This window comes from Agelaius phoeniceus, chromosome 3 (genome assembly GCF_051311805.1).
Source record: "Agelaius phoeniceus isolate bAgePho1 chromosome 3, bAgePho1.hap1, whole genome shotgun sequence".
NCBI classification, from domain to species: Eukaryota; Metazoa; Chordata; class Aves; order Passeriformes; family Icteridae; genus Agelaius; species Agelaius phoeniceus.
The window spans coordinates 86,109,572-86,132,088 of record NC_135267.1 but is presented as its reverse complement, the minus strand read 5'-3'; the positions used below and the strand labels follow the sequence as shown (position 1 = coordinate 86,132,088).

General features: G+C 38.4%; 1 protein-coding gene across 2 annotated transcripts in view; it reads left to right on the top strand.

Moving 5' to 3' along the window:
- Positions 1–11,642, top strand: part of BTBD9 (BTB domain containing 9) — a 114,745-nt gene extending 103,103 nt beyond the window's left edge. Inside the window, exons 12-13 of one of the 2 annotated variants that reach the window (XM_077175805.1) lie at positions 1,673–1,693; positions 2,372–11,642. In XM_077175805.1, coding sequence (XP_077031920.1) covers positions 1,673–1,693; positions 2,372–2,476 — 126 coding nt within the window. In that variant the 3' untranslated portion in view covers positions 2,477–11,642. The remainder of the gene's footprint in view (positions 1–1,672; positions 1,694–2,371) is intronic. The other variant, XM_054629705.2, reaches the window with a different exon arrangement.
- The last annotated feature ends 10,875 nt before the right edge of the window (positions 11,643–22,517 follow it).

Genomic DNA, 22,517 nt, shown 5'->3' with positions numbered 1-22,517 from the left:
ATCACTGACCTGGAAAGGACACCTAGCTGCTGATGTGAGAGCTTTATCTTACAAATTACTGCACCAGTGTATTTGTACTTGGCCTTCCTGCTTTGGGTGTCTGACCTCTTTTAAAATATCCATGAGAAGTAGAACATGATGTGGGTCACAGGATGATCCTGAGCTGTCATTTTTTCTTTTGAGAGAAGCACATGCAAGATTGTTTGTTTTAGTGATACTGTTCTGAAATGCTTAATTCTGATGCCGGATGAAGCAGCTGAGCTCAACTGTGCTTCTCAGGCTTAGGCTTTTCCCACACAGTGTAATTCTTTATATGCTGAGGTGGCAGGGTAACTGAGAATAATGTTCCAAATTCACAGGCTTGTCAATATGCCACATGTTTTCACCATTAACAATTTGATATGAAAGAATCAGTAAAAATGAAAGTTACAATTTAAGAATTGTGTACTTCTGACCTTCTAGATTAGTATTAGCTAAATTTCAGGGCTATCCACACTATGTTTAAAAAAGCTGTGTAACTATGTAAAGTGAGGTTTTAAATGAGAAATACTATTATTGTGGGATACAGTAGAAATACAGAATCTTCTGGCTTAGAGACCTCCATCAGATTCTGTGCTTCCTTTCAAGGAAAGCAGCATCTTACAGAGCTACACAGATGAGAGAATGTTCTTTTCTTCAAGGCCTTATCCTGAAAAGTGCAGCTGGAAAAATTACAATAGCTGTTACTTGAAAAACACAGGATTGGGATGAGTACAAAAGGGACTTCTCTAGAAGTGTAGATAAATACAAAAATTGGCTTCTCAAGAACTGTAACAGATGCAGAGAATGCATGCCAGTATAGGAATTAGTTCAGCTTTAGGAAAAAAACAGAAGAAATGCAGAGGAAAACCATTTTGTGCACGTGTCTATGTGTGGGTGCCTGTGCAGATTTGTAATCTCTTCATATATATGTATATATAAAGACATAGCAATACATCTTTATGTGAGCATGAGTGTATATATAGAAATATAAGCATGTATTGCAAGGTATCTGCATAAAAAACTTACACTGAGGGGCACAAGACAATATAATGGGGATTAAAAAAAAAAACAGGCAGTGACTGAAGATTTTTTAAATTAATTTTATGTATGCTGTCAGAATTCAAATTAGCTAGCTACATCCTCAGAAAAGACCTGGGGCTACTGCAGACATGTCAGTGCAGATGTCTGCTTAATGTTCACTTGAGCAGGGATGGTTCAAAAAGAATAATAGGATTTTAGGTTATGTTGGAGAAAAGATAAAAAACACAGTATTCTGTAGTCTTGTATGAATATGTAGTATATCCATGTCTTGTTTATGATATTTGATTTTGCCCATATTAATTTGAAAGGGTCTGGGAAAGGGCAGTTAAGATTATAAGAGATTACCTTTGTTTGTGAGAAGAGTTTTAAAGACAAGAATAATAGAAGATGTCATAAAAGTATGCAAAATTAAGACAATAAGTTTGAAATTCATTATTTAATAATCATTTAGCTTTTAAACTATAATGCATGGGAAAATAGCAAATATAAAGCAGTGTAAAAATACTTAAGTTTAGTATGTGACAAAGATGTGCAATTCATAGCAATGCAAAATCATATGGAAAGAGGTTTTATAACAATTTTAAAGAGTTCCTCCCCCTTCTCCTCCCAGGCTCTTCAAGAACAAGTAGAAGTAAGTAAAGTAGAAAATAAATTGGAAAAATGCTTAAGCACATGGTCCTCTTACTCTAAGATACAGTCACCTGTACAATGGTCCCAAGTATTTGAATCATCAGAAAATGATCACTATTTCAAAAGGAATATTTCATCTCATGAAGCAGCAGCCACCTTGGACACTCTGAATGCCTTTCTACATACTCCAGGACATGTCTGTAGAGCTGCCATTGTTATTACAACAGAGGGCAATCTTGAAATAGAATCATGTTGGTAATGATTTAAATTTCATTTCTAGTGTGCATGAACATTCAGCCTCTTGAGGAAGTGATTAGATCATAAAATGTGTTTAAGACTACTAATATAGTTGTTGTTATTATCCAATAGCATGTAGTAGGTATTTCTGGTAGTTGGCAAAGAAAAAAAATTGTTTACAAATATCCCTATCTGATTTTTAGTGCTATATATAAAGGTTGCTATAATTTGAAGGCCTTCTCTTGCTCCAGTGTTGTCCCTGCCTAATGTTTATTGCCCATGAGTAAATGTTTTTGACCTCATGGTGAAACACTCTGTTTTGACTTTGTCACTGGCCTGCAGACTTCCACGTAGACTTCCATGTAGATTTCATCTTACTTTGATCATGCTTTTGCCAGCATTAAATTGTTTTGCTTTATCTTCATTTTTTTGTTCTCTCCAGGTGTTTCACTGTGTGCATTTTGAGTGCCCAGCACAAAACAGTACCCACAAGGACGAGAGTAGTAAGGAAGTAGCAACAGCAGAGGTGGGGACTGGTGGACAGTAGTTTGTTTCTTGCCCTGTTGGAGCTGCAAGCACCTGCTTCCCTGCATTCCCCTCCTGGATCCATCTCGCATCCTCATGCTCACCAACCGTAAAGGAGGTTGAAAGGGAGCTTTTGCAGCCCCACTGACATTCTATGAAATTATTCAGAACCTTCTTGTGCTGGCACCTTTTCTTTCTTTGTGAATGAAGGGGACCATGTCTGAAAGCTGGAAGTATTGAAATGGAAAAGGCTTTCTCCCAAGGACATGAAGAGACTGTTGCACTCTCCTGGATATGTTCAAATCAGGCTGGTCCCAAGGGGGGAGAAAATAGGTCTTCAATCTTCATCAAGTACCCCATTAACACCCTACCTCTCTAATCTAACCAAGGCAAGGAAAACAGAAGGGAATAAAAGGCAGAGCTACAGTGGAAATCTAAAATTACTCAAGCAGAATGGAAAGCATATGAAATAAGTATTTGTTCCCTAGAGGCTTTTATTAGCAAAAAAAAAGTTTATGGAACACATCAGTCCAGAATATATTTTATTTTTGAAGTGATTCTTCATCCATATTCTTTTGTAACTAGTAATCTGTTTTCTAAATAATTTTGATTCTGTATTCCACTTAGTTTCTTATTTTTGACTATAGCAAATGCTGTACAGTAGATTAAGGAAGTATCAGACATGTTTACCTGCTGAGATGCAAATTCTCTCATTCATCAGTGGGATGATAAGAAAAGCATTCATGATATCAACAAACTAATTAATGTATCTATATTAATCTTGACCTTAGTTGACTTTTCTAAGTACAAAATTGTCTTTTCCTACATTCAAAAGGAAGTTTCTAAATCAAACATCCATCTTGAAGAAAATTGTATTTTTTCACTCCTGAAGATGATTATTTAAATTCTGCCTGCCTAAGACAACTTGCAACAGAACATCAAAAATGTTTGGTTTAGAAAAGTGGAACTCCATCTGGTCACTGACAAGCAGTTGTTCAAATACCAAAAGACAAATTTGTAGATAATTTACATTTTTCCAAGAAGAGTTGTTTTACAGTCTGGAGCTAAAAATTCAAAGGCTGTGTATGCATTAACATTTCTCATGATCTTCATAAAATGTGATGTTTTTGCACTGTATTGTAAAAGATCTGGTTCTTACTTTACAGTCACAGAATTCATTATCCATCCATATCTGTCTGGATTACATTGCCTGCTACTTTGCTTATTCTGTTTTCACACTGATGATGATGTAATCTCTTACTCTCCAGATCTGCATGACTTTTAGGAAGAGCTCCATGCCAGTCTTTCCATATGGGATAAAGAGATTTTGTATTAAGACAAACGCTGATGTAATTGGCAAAATTGATTAGGATGCTTGCTCCTCCTCGCAAAGTATATTATATTGGAAATGTCAGCTAACCAGTTTTATGAACTTGGAATTTCCTGTGGTGATAAATAACCTTGCCAGAAGAAAACAAAGCTAGTGCAGGATAAATATGGCTTTCTATTACATAACCATAGTGATAAAATGAGTTATATCAACATAGCAAATTGTATCTTAATTTATCACACTGCTTAATTTGAAATAATTTCCCTGTTGGATACTAGTTGTGCTAAACCTAAGAAATATAATCAGTGGTAGCAATGAATCAGAGGATATTTCAAATAAGAAAAGCATCCCTTTTCTTTCAAATAAAATTGATTAGGCTTTATCAATAATATTATAGTATTTTTCATTGCCAAATTACAATTTAGTTCAGACATTTGCATACAGTTCCCTCCCTTCCCACTGCTGTGTTCTTACTTGTGAATGTCTGCTGGTGAAGATGAATGCCCACTGTGCTGTATGAAGCTTCTAATTCCTGTGCCACAGCTGCCTTGGACAGTGCAGAGTTCTGAGGCAGGACGCTGCGTGTGCCAGCCACCTCCCAGTCTGCAGGGCTGATTATCTTATGGCTTAACAGCCTTTAGAGCATGGAACAATGAGAGCAGCTACTGAGGGAACCACTCTCATATTCATGTACAGGTCCAAAATATTGGAATTTTTTTCCCTTTAAGAGCAGAAAAGTTTTTCAGTCGCAATCCATGCTGGAACTACTGAGATGCCTGGAGCATATCTTGCTTTTGGTAGATAAGTCCTTGCATGGCAGTGGTGGTGCTTCTTTGCAGTTCCATCAAACCGGTCTGCTTTTCTCAGACTGTGGGTAAGCAAAGGGCATAACTTCCTAGCTGTTATTATTTAGTAGCCAACATTTCTAGAGAATGTTAAAAAAGCTAAAAAAAAGGTTGTGCCATCTGTTCTGAGCCTAGGCTCTCAGAGAAAGAATGGAATTTTTCCATTTATAATCTTTGATGTGCACATTTACTTTTTATGTTACAAATAAGTCTTGTAGACTATAACCTATGGAACATCTGTTTGATCTTGTCCTGTAACTCATTGTGGAAAAGAAATGTCTCTTTATTTCCCATGACATTCACTCTCTGCCAAGAATCTAGATGAACATATCTGAAATCCCCAAAGCAAAAACTCTTGAGGTCCTACAGACCCTTCAGTTTCCCACCCCTATAAATCAATAAAAAGAAGAACTAACTTTGCATTATCCCTTCATGCAGGTGAATAGCAATTTTTAGTTGTAGACTTCTTCTCAGTCACAATTGGCCTTTCTCAGAGTCTATTTTATTTAGAGTTACTCTGAGAACCTGGCATCAAGATGAGCCGTAGGCTTTTAAGGCACGCCCTGCCACAAGCCCTTCCCACTTTCAGCCTTTACCTTCTTTATTTAAAGATATAAATGTTTACAGAGAGCTGAACTCCACTGGGTCTTCCAGTGCTGCCCCCCAACAAACACCCCTAGTTACCTGCATTGCCTAGAAGAGGTCTCTTGTCTTAAAAATTGTGTTAGCAATGTATTAGTAGTGACAAAGGAGGATACAACACAGAACTGATTTGTGGTTTTGTGTGAATGTTCTCATTCTTTCTAATTACTGTGTGTGTTTATTGACTCTCAAGTTCACATGTGCTTCCTGTATATTCCTCTAAAGTTTTTTTTTCCTTTTCTATCTTTACTTTTTCTTTTAGGAAAACTAACTTGTGCTGTTATGGCATAGTATCAGGGTTTATCAAAGTGATGAAATGCTGTAATTATTCAGAACTGTATAATCAGTCTTATTCTATTTAGAACAAGGTTAGAGCAGAACAGACCAGGTACTCATTGCTTTTTATCAGAATCTATAAAATAGACCTGTTGTTAAGAGTTCTGCATAATGGAAATAACTATACTGACAATATTGAGCCATTGATTCTATTTGGTACTTCAGCATCTTTAAATTCCCCAAGCCTTCTTTTCTCAATTTTACTTCTGTAGGTTGAATTCAGGCTTAGACTTAACTCACATGGAGCTCAGCAAAGGCCTTTCTAAAATCTTTTTATTTAGTTAACTTTTTCCAAATGAAAATAAAAGGGTTTTTATTCACAGAATGTAGGGTAAAATTATTATCTGAGAAAATTAATTTTTGAAGTGAGCAAACATTGTGCAGCTTACAATTTTTCAAGATGCTTTTCAAGCCATTTCCAATCAGCTTTAAAAAAAGTTCAAATGGCTGTTAAATGGAATTACAATGAGAGAAGTTAATGCAAGTCTAATGTAAAAGACAATACAGAGAAGAAATTGCTAATTTTGTTAGAGTAAGAACTCTTCTTCATTGCAGTTTTCTTCCTTCAGAGTTCCATTTCTTTCTTCTTTTCTCCATGAAAATAAGTTATTCATTATGACAACTCATGTAAGAGCTCAGTGCTTCTCAGCATTGCTGAAAAATTCAGTTTAATGCATCTTCATCTTTACTAATGACAACATTAGAGAATTTTCAGTTCAGTACCTGACTTGATGAGAGCTAGTTTCCATAAAAGAAAGCAAAAGAAGTTTGTAATTGTTTCAGTCTAATTAAATTTTCAGTACAAAAATTAGATTACAAAGTTATTGCCGTTCTTGTCTGATTGTTGTGTCATCGTAGTTCTGGTTATAAAGTGACGCCCACTCAGAGATGCTTAATAAGGAGTTAGAACTTTGATTTCACAAGCTATAGATTGTATTTCTCTATGAAGATATTAATTGGCTTATATTTTGACAGGTGTTAGTCTACTACCAAACAAACAAGCAAATGCATTTGTAATTTTGTTGTTGTGACTAGAGTAGTAGAGCAAATGATAGAACCAGTAAGAGTTGATGTATCCAAGAGTAAACATTTAGGCTTGTGCGTCATCATATCAGTTGCCAGAGGACTAAACCATGCTTCAAAAATAATTGTAGATCTCAGAGGATGCTTGAGGCCTGGTTTCCATCCCCATCTCTCAGTTAATGGTTCTGTTTAGGTTAGAATCATTAATTCTCTCTGAACTGATTGTTGTTGTCAGTTGTGCTAGTTAACTCATATATGTATGTGGAAGCTCCACAAAGCTTTGTTCAGGATAGAGAAGTAAAGGTCCTGGGTCAAGTGTTAGGACTGCTTAAATACTCATACATACATATATATATGTGTGTGTGTACATTAAATTGAGGTCATAGCTAATTATTTAACTTGCATTTAGAATATGTTCTAAAGCTCCAAAATGGGAAAAAAAACCTATGCAGGCAGGTGTGAAATGCTGCTGTGGTGGTATGGCAGGATGCTGGTTGCTTTAAAAATGTAAATGGCTAAAAATGAACCAGTCCAAAGTTTTTGTCCAGTTAAATATTGGCAATTTCGCTGTAGTGAGGTATATATAAAAGCAAGTTAAATGCTCATCTCAAAGATGAGTGCAGTCCAAAGAACACAGATATTCCTCCTAGCTACTTTGCCATGTTTTGCAGTATTTACAGAGTGAACCTTCTTAGGACTTCTCTTACCTGCTGAAAAAAACCCTGCAGTCTTTTTGGCCCTTGCCAAGCTTTTGTTGCAAAGCTTTTGCTGGGTAATGACAAAGTCTCACTCACATTCCACGGTGGAATCTGGATCTGTGTTTGAATGCTTACATGAAAAATTTTAAAATTGCTCTGCAACTTTCTTTAAATAAAGAAAGCCCAAATTAAAAACTGCAGCGTAGTATGAGGAGACTACAGGTATCTGTCATATACCCACATTCTAACTAACCTGTGCAACCACATACCCATTTTATCATACTGTATGTGTTTAATTACTAGGGCATGTCCAGTTGGTGGAAAGTGAAGAATGAACTCCATTCACCCATGACATGATGAATTCTCACACAGCCAGTCATTAGAGAAGTACTTCTTGTACTGTTCCTTGCAGCCTAATACAATAATACAACAGTGTTCTGAAGAAATTGAGATTGCTTACATGAATGTAATGGAATTGAAGTTCAGATTACTAAATATTTGAATCAGTGGTGGCATCACCCTGCACAGGTGTAAACATGCCTCTCCAGTGCCTCTTACTTCTTTAGGCCCTGGGCTATCACAGAGGAGGAAAGCTACACTATTGATAAAATAAACTTTTATGCATTCTTTTTGTGCTTATCATCTTGGCACTTCTCTTTGTGCAGCTGCTCAGTTAAAACATGTTTCTCGTCATTTTCAGAATTAATCCTCTGACTCCTGAAAATCTGCAGATCCACATCAACAACTTCAGTCAATTATATTAAGCAGTCTGAGGAATTTACAAAAGTAATCTAATATGGCCTTTAACCAGATTCTATGTGCCCAAAAAGTACCAGCCAAGTCCTGAAATACCAAGTGAGTTGGACAGTATCACCACTCAGATGAAGCTGTCTAAACTATGTGCCTGGTAGTCCAAGTGAACAGTAGTTATCACAGTATCTTTCTGGAGAGGAATCAGGGAATCACAGAATAATTGGGTTGGAAGGGACCTCAAAGATCATCGAGTTCCCACCTCCCTTCCATGACAGGGGCACATTTCACTAGACCAGGTTGCTCAGAGACCCATCCAAGCTGGTCTTGGCCACTTCCAGGGATGGTCATCCACCACTTCTCTGGGCAACCTGTTCCAGTGTCTCACCACCCTCACAGTAAAGAATTTCTTCCTAATACCTAATCTAAACCTGCTTTCTGTCAGTTTGAAGCCATTCCCCGTTGTCCTGCCTGTACATGTCCGTGTAAAACATCCATCTCCATCTCTCTTGTAGGCTCCTTTAAGTACTGCACAGACACAGTCAGGTCATCCCAAAGCCTTCTCTTTTCCAGGCTGAGCAATCCCAGTTCAGCCTTCCCTTCATTCATGTAATTTGTGGTCTACATCACATATCTGTTGTCTCTGTACTCCTGAGCTGTAGTTTCTAAGTGGCAAGATTAGTGGTTGATACCTGGAATCCAGTGTGTTTAACCACAGATGTTAAGAAGTTTTTGTCTTTACTCAAAACTTTCAGCTTGTGCTTTTGAAACATGGTCAGGCCACAGAATTGGCTTTTGGGCATCTTCTATAGCTGTCTGTTGGATTTTTGAGTTATCTTTAGTTGCTAAAAGATGGTAAGATTCTTTTCAGGAATTTCTCATAGAGATTTGTCATGCTGAGAAATGGCTTTTGAAACAATCATGGCAGGTACATTGCTGGAGAACAGGGGCAGGTTTCTCCTGCTTCCACAGGCCAGGATCGTGTCTGGGTTATTCTCTGAGTTTGTTTTTGCCATTTTTAATAACAAGGGTGTTGGTGTTGCAGGATCTGGATCTGTTTCAGAAATTGTGTCACTCATTTTGAGAGGTAAATACTTACGTGAATGTTTTTATGCAGCAATACAAAGCTCATGAGGCTTGGATGATTAGATTAGAAATATCTCTTAAAGCAAGAGCTGGAGTTGCAAAAAGAGGCGTTTGGGGGAGAGAAAGACTGGTATGGAATTATATGGAATTACATGGCTGCATCTGTGCATATGTAGCAATGGAAACGTATGTGTTAAGCAAGCTGAGTGACTATTTGCAGAGATGTGTTTCTATATGGCCTTACTTTTGGTTAAAAATGGAATTTTGTTAAGGAATCTATCACTCATCTGAATATGAGTGCTAAAAGAGAACACAGGAAGTGAGGCTTTAGTAGATTTTATGGCAAGACCAGCATGAAGATAAAATTCCTGTGGTCTGAGCTAGTTCTATTTGTCCCCAGTCTTTCCAGCTGTTACTTTCTCCTACATGCTTTCCCCAACCTGCTTGTTACTCCTTTTCTTTTCCTCCCTACATAGCATCATATCACTGCTGCTGGAGTGTTCCCTGTAATTTTCCTCCATATTGTGATGTATAAAGGAATTTTTAAAAATTACTTTTACCTCTTTATCCTATGCTGAATAAAATATAATCATCCCCTTTCATTCACATCAGACTCTAAAAGGCAACCACCACTAGGCTGTCAAGTGCTAGTGAGCAGCGTTTGAATTTGGCTCTCTATGGATGTGTGAAATACTATTTTGGGCCTTGTACTTCCGTGATCTGTTTACAGTCTGTTACCCTTAAGAGGAAAATAAGTAAGAAGTTTACTGTTGACTTAGGAAATAGGTCAGGTTTTATGCTGGCTTACATAACTTCAGTTTAAATATAAATTTGAAGTATTTCTTTCTCACCATGGTACACCAGCTATGCACTCAATTTGCTAGTAGTGCATTGTCCAAGGCATTAATTGTACGTAAGTGCTCTTTTCTAAGTTAACTGCATCATCACGAGTGAACCTTGAAAGAATTCATAACTTTTCAGTGTCCCTGTGTGAGGGTATTTCACCTGTCCATATGAAACACCATACTGAGCACATGGACTTGTTTTGTGAAGTTCAGCATTACTTAACAATTTTGTCTGTTAACCTTGTCCATTCTCTCGTAAGATGTTCTTTCCTTTTTGCTTTGCTCAGTGTCACTGTTGTCTTTGGCTTTCTTTTTTAAGTGAATGTTAATGTTCAGAGCCAGGCTAAATAGAAGTTTAGCTTTTAGTGAACTTTTTCACTCATTCTCTGTTAGTGGCTCCTCTTTCTTGACAGACAGTAATTTAAATCCATTTTACACTATGTTACCTTCTCCTTCTCTGTAGCAATTATAATTGTATCTTGAAATTGTTGTGCATCAAATCCCTTTCCTTCTTTCTCATAGAGTGGTTCTAAACTACCTCAGACTTTGTTGTGAACAGGTACGAGTTTCAGCTACAGTTTTTAGCCTCTATCATAATATTGGAATGTTCTTTAAGTGCATGTGTATGTAGCAAAACCGGCCTGCCAGACCCTGATGGCGTTTTCAGGAGCATGGTCCCAAGTGAGACATGTAATTGGGATGAATTCACAGCCACACCTGTTCAGGCTCTTGCTGATACCTCTTTCAAGAAAAGCTTTTCAGGAGCACAACTTCTGGTATGAGAAGTGCTCCAACTTTCTCTTTGAAGGGACATGATGCTGCCTGCACTGGACAACTTCCACCTCTCCGTCATCGTGACAAGCATCATAAAACTGCATCATCAGGCCTCCATCCCTGGCTGCAGGATCCGTGCTATTGCATTGGACTGTGCTCATCATATGAGAATAAACCCCACATGGTGTGTTCTGATGACCTCGGTGTCATTTTATACTGTTGCAGATATGCATTACCGACCCTTTGGGCTAATTAGGTTTCAGGTTAAATGGTGGTTGCAGATTGTGCTGCAGTGATCCAGTTGATAACTTTGGGAATTGTCTGGTTTTGTAAGTTATCCATTAAACAACCCGGCAAACCTCGTTAGTACTGATTTCCTTTTCACCAGCAGACATGCATATCATCAAACAAGCATTTTGTAACATGGAATTTTCTATGAGCATCCAGAAAAAGAAGCATCCCAATTATTTTCTTAGTAGCAATGTGTGTATTTGTAACAAAAGTTTTAGAATTATTAAACTGCTGTAAGCTATTCTGTGCATGCTCTGGCCTTGTATTAACAGTTTGTATTAACAGCTGATAAGCAGAGGGCTGTGGCACACGAGGAAGGCTGGCTGTGGATTTTACAGTTTCAAAGAGCAGCAGAGTGCCAGAGTGGATGCAGGACCAGACAATGCTCAAAGCAAATAATAAAGTGAAACTGTTGTGCTTTGTATTTATTTCTTTGGGGATTCTTCTTCAAAGTATTTAACTTCACAGGAAAATATAGAGTATATTTAAAATAGTAACAATTAGAAATACACCTTTTCAAGAATGAGAGAGGTGTGATTTGGAAAATAAAGTGATCTTTTGTGCTTCACTGCTTGTCTGTAGTTTTGTTAACTTAATGTTAGAACCTGTCTGATGCTGCTCACATATTGCATGTGTGAATAGAAGACTTTGGGCAGAACTGTATTGATTTCTCATCAGATCAAGGAAGTTAATTACCCCATCATTGATATATTAACTCATAACGACACAGTCCTAATATCAACATAGAAAATGGGGGTGATTTTCACTGTGATTCCAGGCCACCGGGCATCCACTAAGCTACTGCAAATGTTTGGACCAACAGGTGCTGGGTGTTGCTACCATTATGTGCTGCTACACTCTCTGGATGAAGTGTATGAATCAGTATTTCACTTTATTTCACAAAAAAAGTGGACTAATATTGTGAGACTTGGGATTCTGTTTCCTAAAAACCAAAAAAGGCTTAATTTTTCAGAGGTTTTTAGCTAATAAACCCATCAGACTACCATGTAAGGTGGGAGCATTGAATGTTTGATTAATGAATATTAGACCTTTATCTTCCTGGCTTATCAGCCTCACATATCAAACAGAATTTTTGTGAGCCTTGCCCATCTTTCAGAACCTCATGCCCTAAAGCAGTGACCGTTCTCCAGTCTCTCTCTGTAGCTATGCTACATTCCTCCACCATGTAATCTTCTAAACATTTGTATGTCATGCTATTTTCTTCATAAAAGTACCTAGAAAGTGGAGAGGTCAAACAAAAAAAAAAGGTCAAACAAAAAAAAACAAAAAAAAAAGATAGTACTAAGTTGTGAGATCAAACTGAGGTACCACAGCAAACCATACAATGCCATCATGCAATTAAATCTAATTTCTTTTGTGGTTGATTAGTCATATAATAGTAAATACATTTGACAGTTACTATTAGATTCTGAGAATAAAAATGAGATTTTTTTAAGTGTCAGATCCTCCTGTTCATTTTAAGAAGCAGATGTGTAGATTCTGAAGCATAAGCTGCCACTCAGCTCAGTTGCTAAATTGTGTGGAAATAGTGGGGTGAGGAAGCCTTACTTTTGAAATGATGCGTGCATAATAAGGTACAGGCTGAAAGCAAGCCAGAAAGCAGTATAACCCAGTCAATGAGAAGAAGCTCATGCTGGAGCCATCTGCATTCCCATGCCATGTGTCCAAGTTAAAAAGAGAGTCAATGGCTTGACTGTCTTGACACATCAGAGGCCTCTTGAGGCCTTTGGGAAATTTGCATTGCAGCCCTCAGCAAAATTTTGATTGTGTTCAAGATAATGCAGTCTGTAGTGAGTGCTGGATATACTAAACTAGAAGAAAAAACAAATTTTAAAAAGCTTTGAGAAGAGGAAAACAGGTAGGATGAGAACAAAGCTAAGAAGAAATATTCTTTCTCCTTGCTCTCGTAAGGGTCCAGTTTATCTTTGTGCTTAGGTAAAATCATCAGCAGGAAGGGCTCATGAAGAGGGTGCAGACTGAAGTGGAAATACAGAGCTGCCTTTCCAAGCAGTAGTGGAGTGCAGTCAGCACTGTCTCTGCTATAGCCTGAGGATTTATTTCAAAGTTGTTTCTAATTCTAAGCAAAGGGCTTGCTTGCTTGAGCAGTGGCAATTGAAGCTTAAAACACCATGACACATCATTTCAGTAAGACCAGATACCAATCAAATCACCATCGTTTTATCTTTACAATACAAAGCAAAATGCACATAAACAGGACGTTTTTGTTGCTATTTTGTATTTTATAATCTATTAACTTCTGCTTAAATATCCTTGTAGGCTGTGTTAATTAAATTAAACATTCTGGAAAGTAGGCAATGGTTGCCTTGTAGCTCAAGGCAAAAAAGAAATAATCGTATAAAATTTTATTTGAGTCTCTGAATTTCCATGCTTTGCCATTCTCTTTCCCTTTTTCTCATCCAATAATATGCTGACCTTCTGCAGCTGGAAGAGTGCAGCAAGAACTGAGGTATAGAGATAAAAGCATATCCCTCTTAATAAGAGTAGACACATCACAGAAGTACTTCTTGTTGCAGCTGAGTCATTGGGAAGTGCCTGGTCTGTGCAGTGCCCCCTTTAGTCCTGTTTATGAAAGAGTGTTCCTTGTTGTCTGCTTTTGAAGGTGGTAAACATTAACTTGAAGGTTGATGGTTAAATTGCTAGGTATGTTTCCTTGAAGACTGCATCACTTAGGGAGAAACTGAAATAGTCACAAATCTTCCCCTCTCCCTCAGCAACAAACTGTATGATTGCACAGGAACCCTTCTGGCCTGCACAGAGGGCATGGGATGGTTGTTCTCAATGTGTGCATCTGCAGCTCTGTTTGATCAAACACCTCCATGTTTTTCAGATGTGACTGTTCACAGCATGTGTGTAAGGGAGATAGTGGTATTCTTAGCACAGAAATATCACCATCTGTGGAATAAAATCAAGTTGGCAAGAAGGAAGTGTTTTCATAATATAAAAGGTATATTTGGTTTTCTATCGTCTGAACATTATTTTTTGTGAGGGGACATTCTACACCCTATGACAACTGAGTATCTTTTTGGAAACCTAAATATACCCACTAGATCACTGGTATCCTTGTTCATTCACTTCTTCAAGGCACTAAATGTATTTGTTAGTTAATTATCTCTTCTACAAAGCCATCCTGAGTGTTCCCATTGTGTGTCTATTGGGGAGGTAATGAAGATGAGTCACCCTTCTGTGCACTGTGCAATAGCTTTTACATTTTCACATCTGCCAGGTCATATGTGTGCTTCTACCTGAGACTTGCTTGTCAGTCCCCAGTTTCATTCATAGTCCTTCACTCACACTTGTGGTGTGGTTTTTAGAAGACACGAGCTGCTGCTGGCCACCTGCATGTGCTGTATGTAAGGGAGGAACCTGCCCCAGCCAGGGAGGCACAGCTATAGAATAGCCAAGGGCTTTGGTCATCCTGAGAACCAGACTCAGATGGGAAAAGACCTCTGATATCATTGAGTCCATAATCTTTGACTGAACACCATCTTCTTTAATAGATAATGGCATTAAATGCCATTTCCAGTCATTTCTCAAACATCTTCAGGGATGGTGACTCCACCACCTCTCTGGGCTGTCCATTCCAATGTTGAATCAACTGTTCTGTGGAGAAATTCCCCCTGAGGTCCAACCTGAACTTCCCCTGGCACAGCCTGAGGCTGTGTCTCATCCTGGCACTGGGTTCCAGGGAGAAGAGGCTGATCCCCACCCAACTACACCCTCTTTTCAGGGGTTGCAGAGAGCAACAAGGTCTCCCCTGAACCTCCTGTTCTCCGGGCTAAAATCCTCACAGAGGTGTTACTGCTTTCCAGTCCATCCTCCCTGATCTACCCTTGGCTACTCCCTCGTGCCTTGGGTACTTTCAAATAGTTGCATCTACTGCCTGGAGCTCATGTGTGGGCAAGAGCAGTGACTGAGATACAGCTGTGCTTATTTCATACAAAAACCTCTTTGCCTTGTAGGTGATGCATGCTCACACATATTTCTGCACACCTGATGTATGCAAATGGCCACCAGCAAATCAGCTGTGCTCATGCACACGCTTTGCTAATGAGAGATCCCGAATGCGATACAGAGAATTTGTGAGCTTTGAAAATATGGGCTGTTGTATCCTTAGGTAGTAAGCTTTGTCACAGGTTCCAGGATTGCTGCTTAAAAACCATGTGAAAGTGATTCTAGCAACAATTACTCCTAATTGCCCTTGCCTTGGAGATGCATGATACGAGGTCTGAGCTCTGTTCAGAGGTATTTACTTTTTGATAAATAGCCATTTTGCAGCTTGATTTAATGGCTTCATTAGTCGCACGTACAAAGAGATCATGCACTGACAAATGTACTTGTACATATCAATGAAGGGCATGGTAAGAGTATTAGAAATTTGCTTAAGGCACAGCTGAGGCTGCCTGGTGCAGGTCTATAAGTGCATTCTGTTTACAAGGCAAATTACTATCAATCCATCATTGCAATGTGTTCAACTGATGCCGGTGTAAGGATCTGAAAAGTTCTTGCTTTCCAGCAGTCTAATGAAATGAACACTTACAATGTGTATTTTAGGAAAGGAGAATGTGGTAGAAATAGATCTGTTTGTGTCAGGTGTGTTCTTTATGCTGAATGCTCTCTGCTAAACGTCTGCATAAATATCCTTGTTGTTTTAATTCAGATGTGACATTATCACATTTTGTTATCAGCTGCTGGGTGAAAAGATATTTTTGTCAAGGTGCTGACATAGTATGGTTTTATTGCTACTTACACTGCTCAGACTTCAGTATCACATAATGGAGGTGATGCTTTATTTTATAGATGTTTTTCTAAGCTAAAGTTTCACTATTAATAAACAGATAAATGGGAGTTTATTAATATAAATGGAACATATGTCACAATGATCCTTTAGCCATGTTCTAAGCTATATAATGTTAGTAGAAGTTTGCTACCAATATATAAGCTTACATTATAGTTACATTTTGATTTATCTGGTTATTAATGGTAATACCAGATGGGAATGGCTACCTTTGGAAGTGACTGGAACAAGGAAAGCAATTGCCCGTGCTTTTGATGCTGTCATAGTACTGTCCTGGTTAACCCTTAGTAGGGGAATAAAAAAGCACAGCTTTGCAATTGAGGCTGTTAGAAGAAATGTGGTTTTCTGCACAAGCACAGGAAATAACAGTAGGGAGATTCATATATTCCCAGTGAACAGCTTTCCAGTTGATGTGTACAGTTAACTCTTCTCCCATATGTTTAATGGTCCTGCTTTGGTGTCCTGCTCCCAGCAGCTTTCACCCTTCTGTAGCTCCAGTCTGAAGGGCTTTCTGCCCGGGACAGTTCTGTTCCCCAGCTCCCAAGTTCTACAGAAAGGGGAATAAAGCATATAATTGCTATATTACTATAATACAGATATTTTATTTGTCCACGTTTTCATACAGGCTTGGTACAAATATTTATTTAAATGGTGGGAAATGCCAGTAGCTCCCTTGCCAAAAGCATCACTCCCAGCTGCCGACCTGGGGGGGAGTATTTGGGCAGAGAACACTGAATACAGGATTAGTACTTTAAAAGCCTTGAAAACTAACTGGGGAAAGTTGTGGCACAATTGTGATTTAGTGTTAGCTCCAGATTAGAACACAGTAAGTCCAGTGTTCTTCCTACTTTTCTAGAATGAGGAGCAGTAATATAAGCATACATGTGTTATCCTGCATATTTTATGAGATCAGAATTCGCCATTAAACTGACCTTTCTTTTTGTTTCAAACTAAACTAGGCCCCATGACTTACAGCAAGAAATCCTGTAATCTTCTAGCATTTGCCAGATTCAGGCTTGACTGATGGTGTGTTTAAGAACTTCCACTGTCTCTCACACTGGCACACAGCTGTTTGGGTGATGGCCCAACACGTGGGGGTTCTTGTACATGACCAGGGTGAATAAAACATCTGCTCAAAGAGGGTGGTTCAGAGGTTTGTTTTCCCTTCATGTCATTGTTAAAACTGGCAGGCTCAGAAACACAAGCCACAAGTTTACTGATACTCCAAGGGCATTTTATTTCTTGTTTTCCAAGTATTAACTCTGAACTGCTCCCAGTGTTAGCTGTTCAGGGAAATTACTGTCCCAAAAATTTAAATGCTATGATTTCTAAGATTAACCATGACACATTTCAGATATTCTCTCAGTGGGATAAGAAAACAGGAAGCCAGCTTATTATTCATCTTTAGAAAATGATCCTTTAGTCAGATTTATGTATATGAAGCAGCTCATGAAAGGGCCTGGCACTTCACTTTAGGCTATCATATGACCCATAGTCAAGGAGATGCTCTTGTAAACATTGCAAGGATTTTTTCCCCTCTGACAGAGATAGGAGCTGATGAAATATGAATATTCAGTGCCACAGCAGGCAATTGACCAACAGGTAAGGCTGGTGTGTCTACCTGTAATAGTTTCTAAGGTCAAGAGATGACAATTTAAATAATTTACTTTTCAAGGCTGTGAAATACTGAGAATGTAGCCTGAACTTTGAAGTTGGCAGATACCTATATTAGGCATATTGAAGATGATCTCTAATTGTCTTCACTGATTGCAGTAGTGGGCAGGCCAAATCAACCACGCTGTTGGGCAAGACATAGATTTATGTGCCTTCTGCTAAGACACCACAGAGAATGCTCATGGTTGCCTGAAGCAGTTCTGTATCAAATTTTATTCCATTAAGATGCATCTGTAATATCTACATCCAAAATATTAAATGTTTTCAACTTGATTACAAGTTTGTGTCAAGGTAACTACGGTACAGTCTCTGCCACTAATACCACTTTCAGCACCTCCCTGGTGATATAAGATCACAGTTTTGGTAGTCATCTAACTGATGAAAATATTCTCTGCTAGGTACTGTGCAAAAGTGTTATTTCAGGTGTAGTTTGGAAGTGTTGGCTGGCCCATTTTGTGGCAAGGAAGATAACTAAGGTATTCTGTTCCCCTGAAAATATTCTAGCGAATATTTAGGTGTTTGATTGTTAGATTGTTCTTCTGAGAACGTGAAGTAGCAAGTTGTTTTAACATTTTCCTCTTAAGTGAAAATAATATTGCTTTTTTTCTTTTTTTTTTTTGAGTAATTTTAATCTTTAGGTTGATGGGCAGATCAGAGTCTTGTTTTTCTCAAGATTAATGGGTTTCCTTACTTGTCTTTCTCACCATTGTTTTTCCTTTTCCCTCCACCATCAGAGCCAAACTACTAAAACATAGCAGATGCTGACAAACAGAAAGAACCCCTTCTGCTCTTAATTTATCAAGAAAGTGCTAAAAATTTGGTTTTCTTGTTCACTTAATCATTTTGACAAGCTGACAGTACACTGTATCATCACGAGACAGGTGACAATGCTAATTCTGCAGCAGGTTCTCAAGGGAGATTTTTATTGTAAAAATTGACATATCTTGTATCAAGGCAATCAAAATACATTTAGGAAAATAGCAATTCACTACTTTGTGCAGTTAAGCATCTCTCTGGGTCTTTATCACTGTAGAGACAGAGTTTCTGCTAATCTCAGCAGCCTCAGAATGTGGGCTCTGGTAAAGCTGGCAGGTCCTTCATGTCAGTCCCCACTTCTGAAGCTGTTGTGATGTTGACAGATAGGAAGCAGACAGATGTTTGCTTAATGATTCTTTCCCTGGGGAGTCTGTCAGAGCTCTTGGCAGGAAAATTGGGGAATTACCTTGGAAATTGCTAACTCACTTTCCCAAAGCGATAGACCAGTGCATTACAAAACAAATTTGACCAGTTTGTGAATATATGAGCTGCCTCCAGAAAGGGAGGGAAACTATTGCTAGCATAGATGCTGTCACACATCTCTTGCTCTGTCAAATCTGTTCCATTGCTGTTGGCAAGGACTGATGTCTGATGTTTCAACTGAAGGGAAACATTCTCTAAAACATACATAATTTGAGTGGTCCTGGACAGAAAACAGTCAGGAAGCAATTCCTGAGAAAACCCCCTGGGGGTAGAGGGGAGAAAAAAAAGAAGTTTAATTTTTGTTTTGAGTGCATTTTCAGAAACAGTGGTAATCAGCATGGTATAAGATTCAGGTAAAGAGAAATTCCAGTTATCTCCTCATGTGATGACTGTTTGTCCTGCAGTGTGAGGTCAGATTTCCTTTTCTCTCCATGGTCCCCATAGTGGTAGTCAGAGACCAGGCTGCAGGCAGAGGGACTGAGATGGGCTGTACCCCTGTGTGCAATCAGGTGCTGGAAGTGTCAGCTGGCAATATGTTACACTGCTTATTTTGCTCCATGGATTACGTACTGTGCCCACATATTGAGATGCTTTTAACTCATGTGCAGACTTTGATCTTTCATTTTTTTTTCTCCTGGTATTATTGGGTTTTATCTGTGACCTGTGCAAGAAACAGCCCAAGCTGAGGAGAATATCTAAGCCTTGCTGATGCCTGCCATATGGTGACTTATTCTGAGATATATTTTTTCTTGATTTCTCTGATATATTCAACATCACAATCCCCATATGGTTAGTGCTTCTTTGTGTATTCCAGTGGGAGTTTATCTTTTGCTTTTCGAAGATTTGCCACAGAGACTATCCTTAGTGGAACAGCACCGTGTGCCTGGCTCATCTAATCATCCTCCCTAGTTAGGGATGCATCAGGGACTCTATGTTAAACTGGGAAAGGCTTTTAAAGTTGAATATCTGAATACTGAAAGCTGTAGAAACACTGAAGAGCAATCAGAAGGCATCATATATTAGAGTGTTTGGTCAGCTTTAACTTCCTACTGCCAACAGCTATGACTTGATTTTCATGGCAAAGCTTGGGGAATCACAGTAAAGCAATATCCCCTCCTCCTGAAGTGACCAGAAATATTTTCTTCCATTACAGCAAATTCAAAACATGCAACATGCTCAAGGATCTTTGCTGAGCTCTTACAGTAATGTAGGACTGCATCATAGTTCCACCCATTCAGTATCAAAATATAAGTGTATCTTGTTGATACTGGCAAGTCAAATCTATCTAAGTGCTCAGTGGTTTTTAATAAAATGACAATAAAAAACCCAAACCCCTGTTGTTCATCATAAAGCACTTTTCCTGCTGTTTCACCTTACCCTGAAGACCATGACTTTTCACATCATCATCCTGGGGGCATGTCCCAGGTGGGAGTGAGTAGTGATTCTGGGAGAGAACAAGTGCATCAGCCTGCTTAAGGGTCACCTTGTAGAGGGCAGCATGAGTCAGTGAAGTCAGAAAACCATCCTAAAAAATCCTGAAACAGAGTCCAAAGAAATGCAGACTCAATGAGACTCTTCAGGATACAAGCAACATGCTGCTCCTATGCAATGGTTTCCAGCTGGAACCACGGTGGAAAAATAAATCCAGACCAAAGTAGATGCTGCTTTTTCCAGTTCCCAGTAGACACATCAGTGCACTGCATAATTTGATTTATTCAATTACATGTTTGTCATTCAGACATCTGTTAGATTTTTATATCCTTAGCCATAGTAATAAAGGATTTTCATATAAAGTCTTATTACAATGGTATCAGATGCTGGAAAGCAGCACTGTGAAAGATGTCACTGTGATTTTGAGAGGTACAGTGCATGCATATCATCAAGATTAATTAATGGTAACGAACAACATTAGTGTGAGAATTTTATTAACCTAACTGCCTTTGTTTTCAAAACAGAAAATATGTGAACAGTTATAATATTCTGTCCTTCAACCCCCAAGTCCACTCTTCTTCCTTTCTCCCTCCCCTTGTTAGTCAAAATCAGACAGATGGTGTGTACTGAAAGGCTGTAAATCAGGGAGGATATAGTCTAAGGTCTGTGGCATATGTAGTAGTTATAGGTATTTCCTAAACTAGTATAGTATATTAGTATAGTATATTATAGTATATAGTATATTTCCTAGTACTTCACACCTCTAAAGCATCAAGTATACAGTAGTATGAAAATAGGAATAGAGCAATTAAAAAACCCCAAAACTCCAGGGTATTTTTCTGAGATGAATGAACTGGTCATAGATATTGATTGTACAAGTACTTCCACCATGGAAGTCTAGACAGACTGAAAGACTCTTCAACCACTTTTTTATACTGGTAAGGTTATGTATGTATGAATCTATGCATGTGTATGTACAAAAAAATGCAGATGCACACAGACACACACAAGAGCTTTCTTTGATCCAGCTCCCCAAGTCTCTCAACTAACTGGCAAATACATATCAAAGCTCCAATAAAATAGCTAAACCAAGTATATACAATGACTTATATTTATCCACAGTTAGGTTATCCAAGTCACAGTGTCTGGCAATGTTCCTACATGGTTTGAACTGCCATAAATCCTGGAGGAGTTCTGGAGTGAAGTCACACAGTAAGTGCTGTGTGTTACACACTGAATAGCAGAGTTTTACCAAAGCAGCTACTGAATCACAGAGTTTTACCAAAGAAGCTGCAACATCAGCTTCCTGAATTGCTTGTATTTAGGGGGAGTGATCATCAGTGATATATAAGGTCAATTTGTGCTGTTGTCATCATTGCCCAAAGACCAAGAGTGCAATGATTTTTCAGAAATTCTTTCTGCTTCTTGCCTGTCCCATGTCACCTGGAAAATGAACTCTGGTAAGAACAAAAAACAGAGTGGCACAGCCAGTGCACATTTGAGAGACACTGCTGATCTCAAAACTGCATGATTATCTGATTTACTCTATTACTCACCAGTAAAACTGTTGAGTTGTTGTCTGCCTGGGCACTCAGGTTCTCCAGCCATGAGCACCACCCACACTTAAGATGGGCATGGTAAGTTAAGATTGTAACATTAAACTCTGTGACTGAATCAATATGAGTTTCTATAATGCAGAAGTTCAGAAAAAAGCTTAGAATGTAAAGGCCCCATGCAAAAGCAGGAGAAGGTATCAGTGTCCCAGCAATAGCAAAGTTAGGTGTCTGAGAAATTGCTTGAAGGCAACCTCTTCTCCAAAGAGCTGGTATTTTCACAAGACAAAGGGATCTATAAAAAAGCAAGAAACATTTATAAATAAATGGATAAAAGGATAAAAACCTTCCTGAGCTAATGACTTTAGTGATGTCTGTGGTGGCCTTATTGGTTAGCTGGGTGGGGAGATTTGTCTTTATTCAGGTGAGTGACAGGAGGTCTGTGAAACTAAAATGTAAAAACATTATGAGTATAGCCTTTGCTCCCAGTTTGCCCACATGCAATCTTTAATTCCAAATCTAACACAAAATCCTTTGTTTGAGAAGTAAAAACTGGTGGAGATGTGCAATAATGGAGGCTCATGAAATTCAGAATCACTGCTGTGTTATGTTTTCTTCTTTTTAAGGTGTTTCTAAAGTCAGCTCAGTGTGTTCTAAAGATCTCTATGTTGCATAATATAGGATTCCTGTCTAAAGGAACTTGAAATCT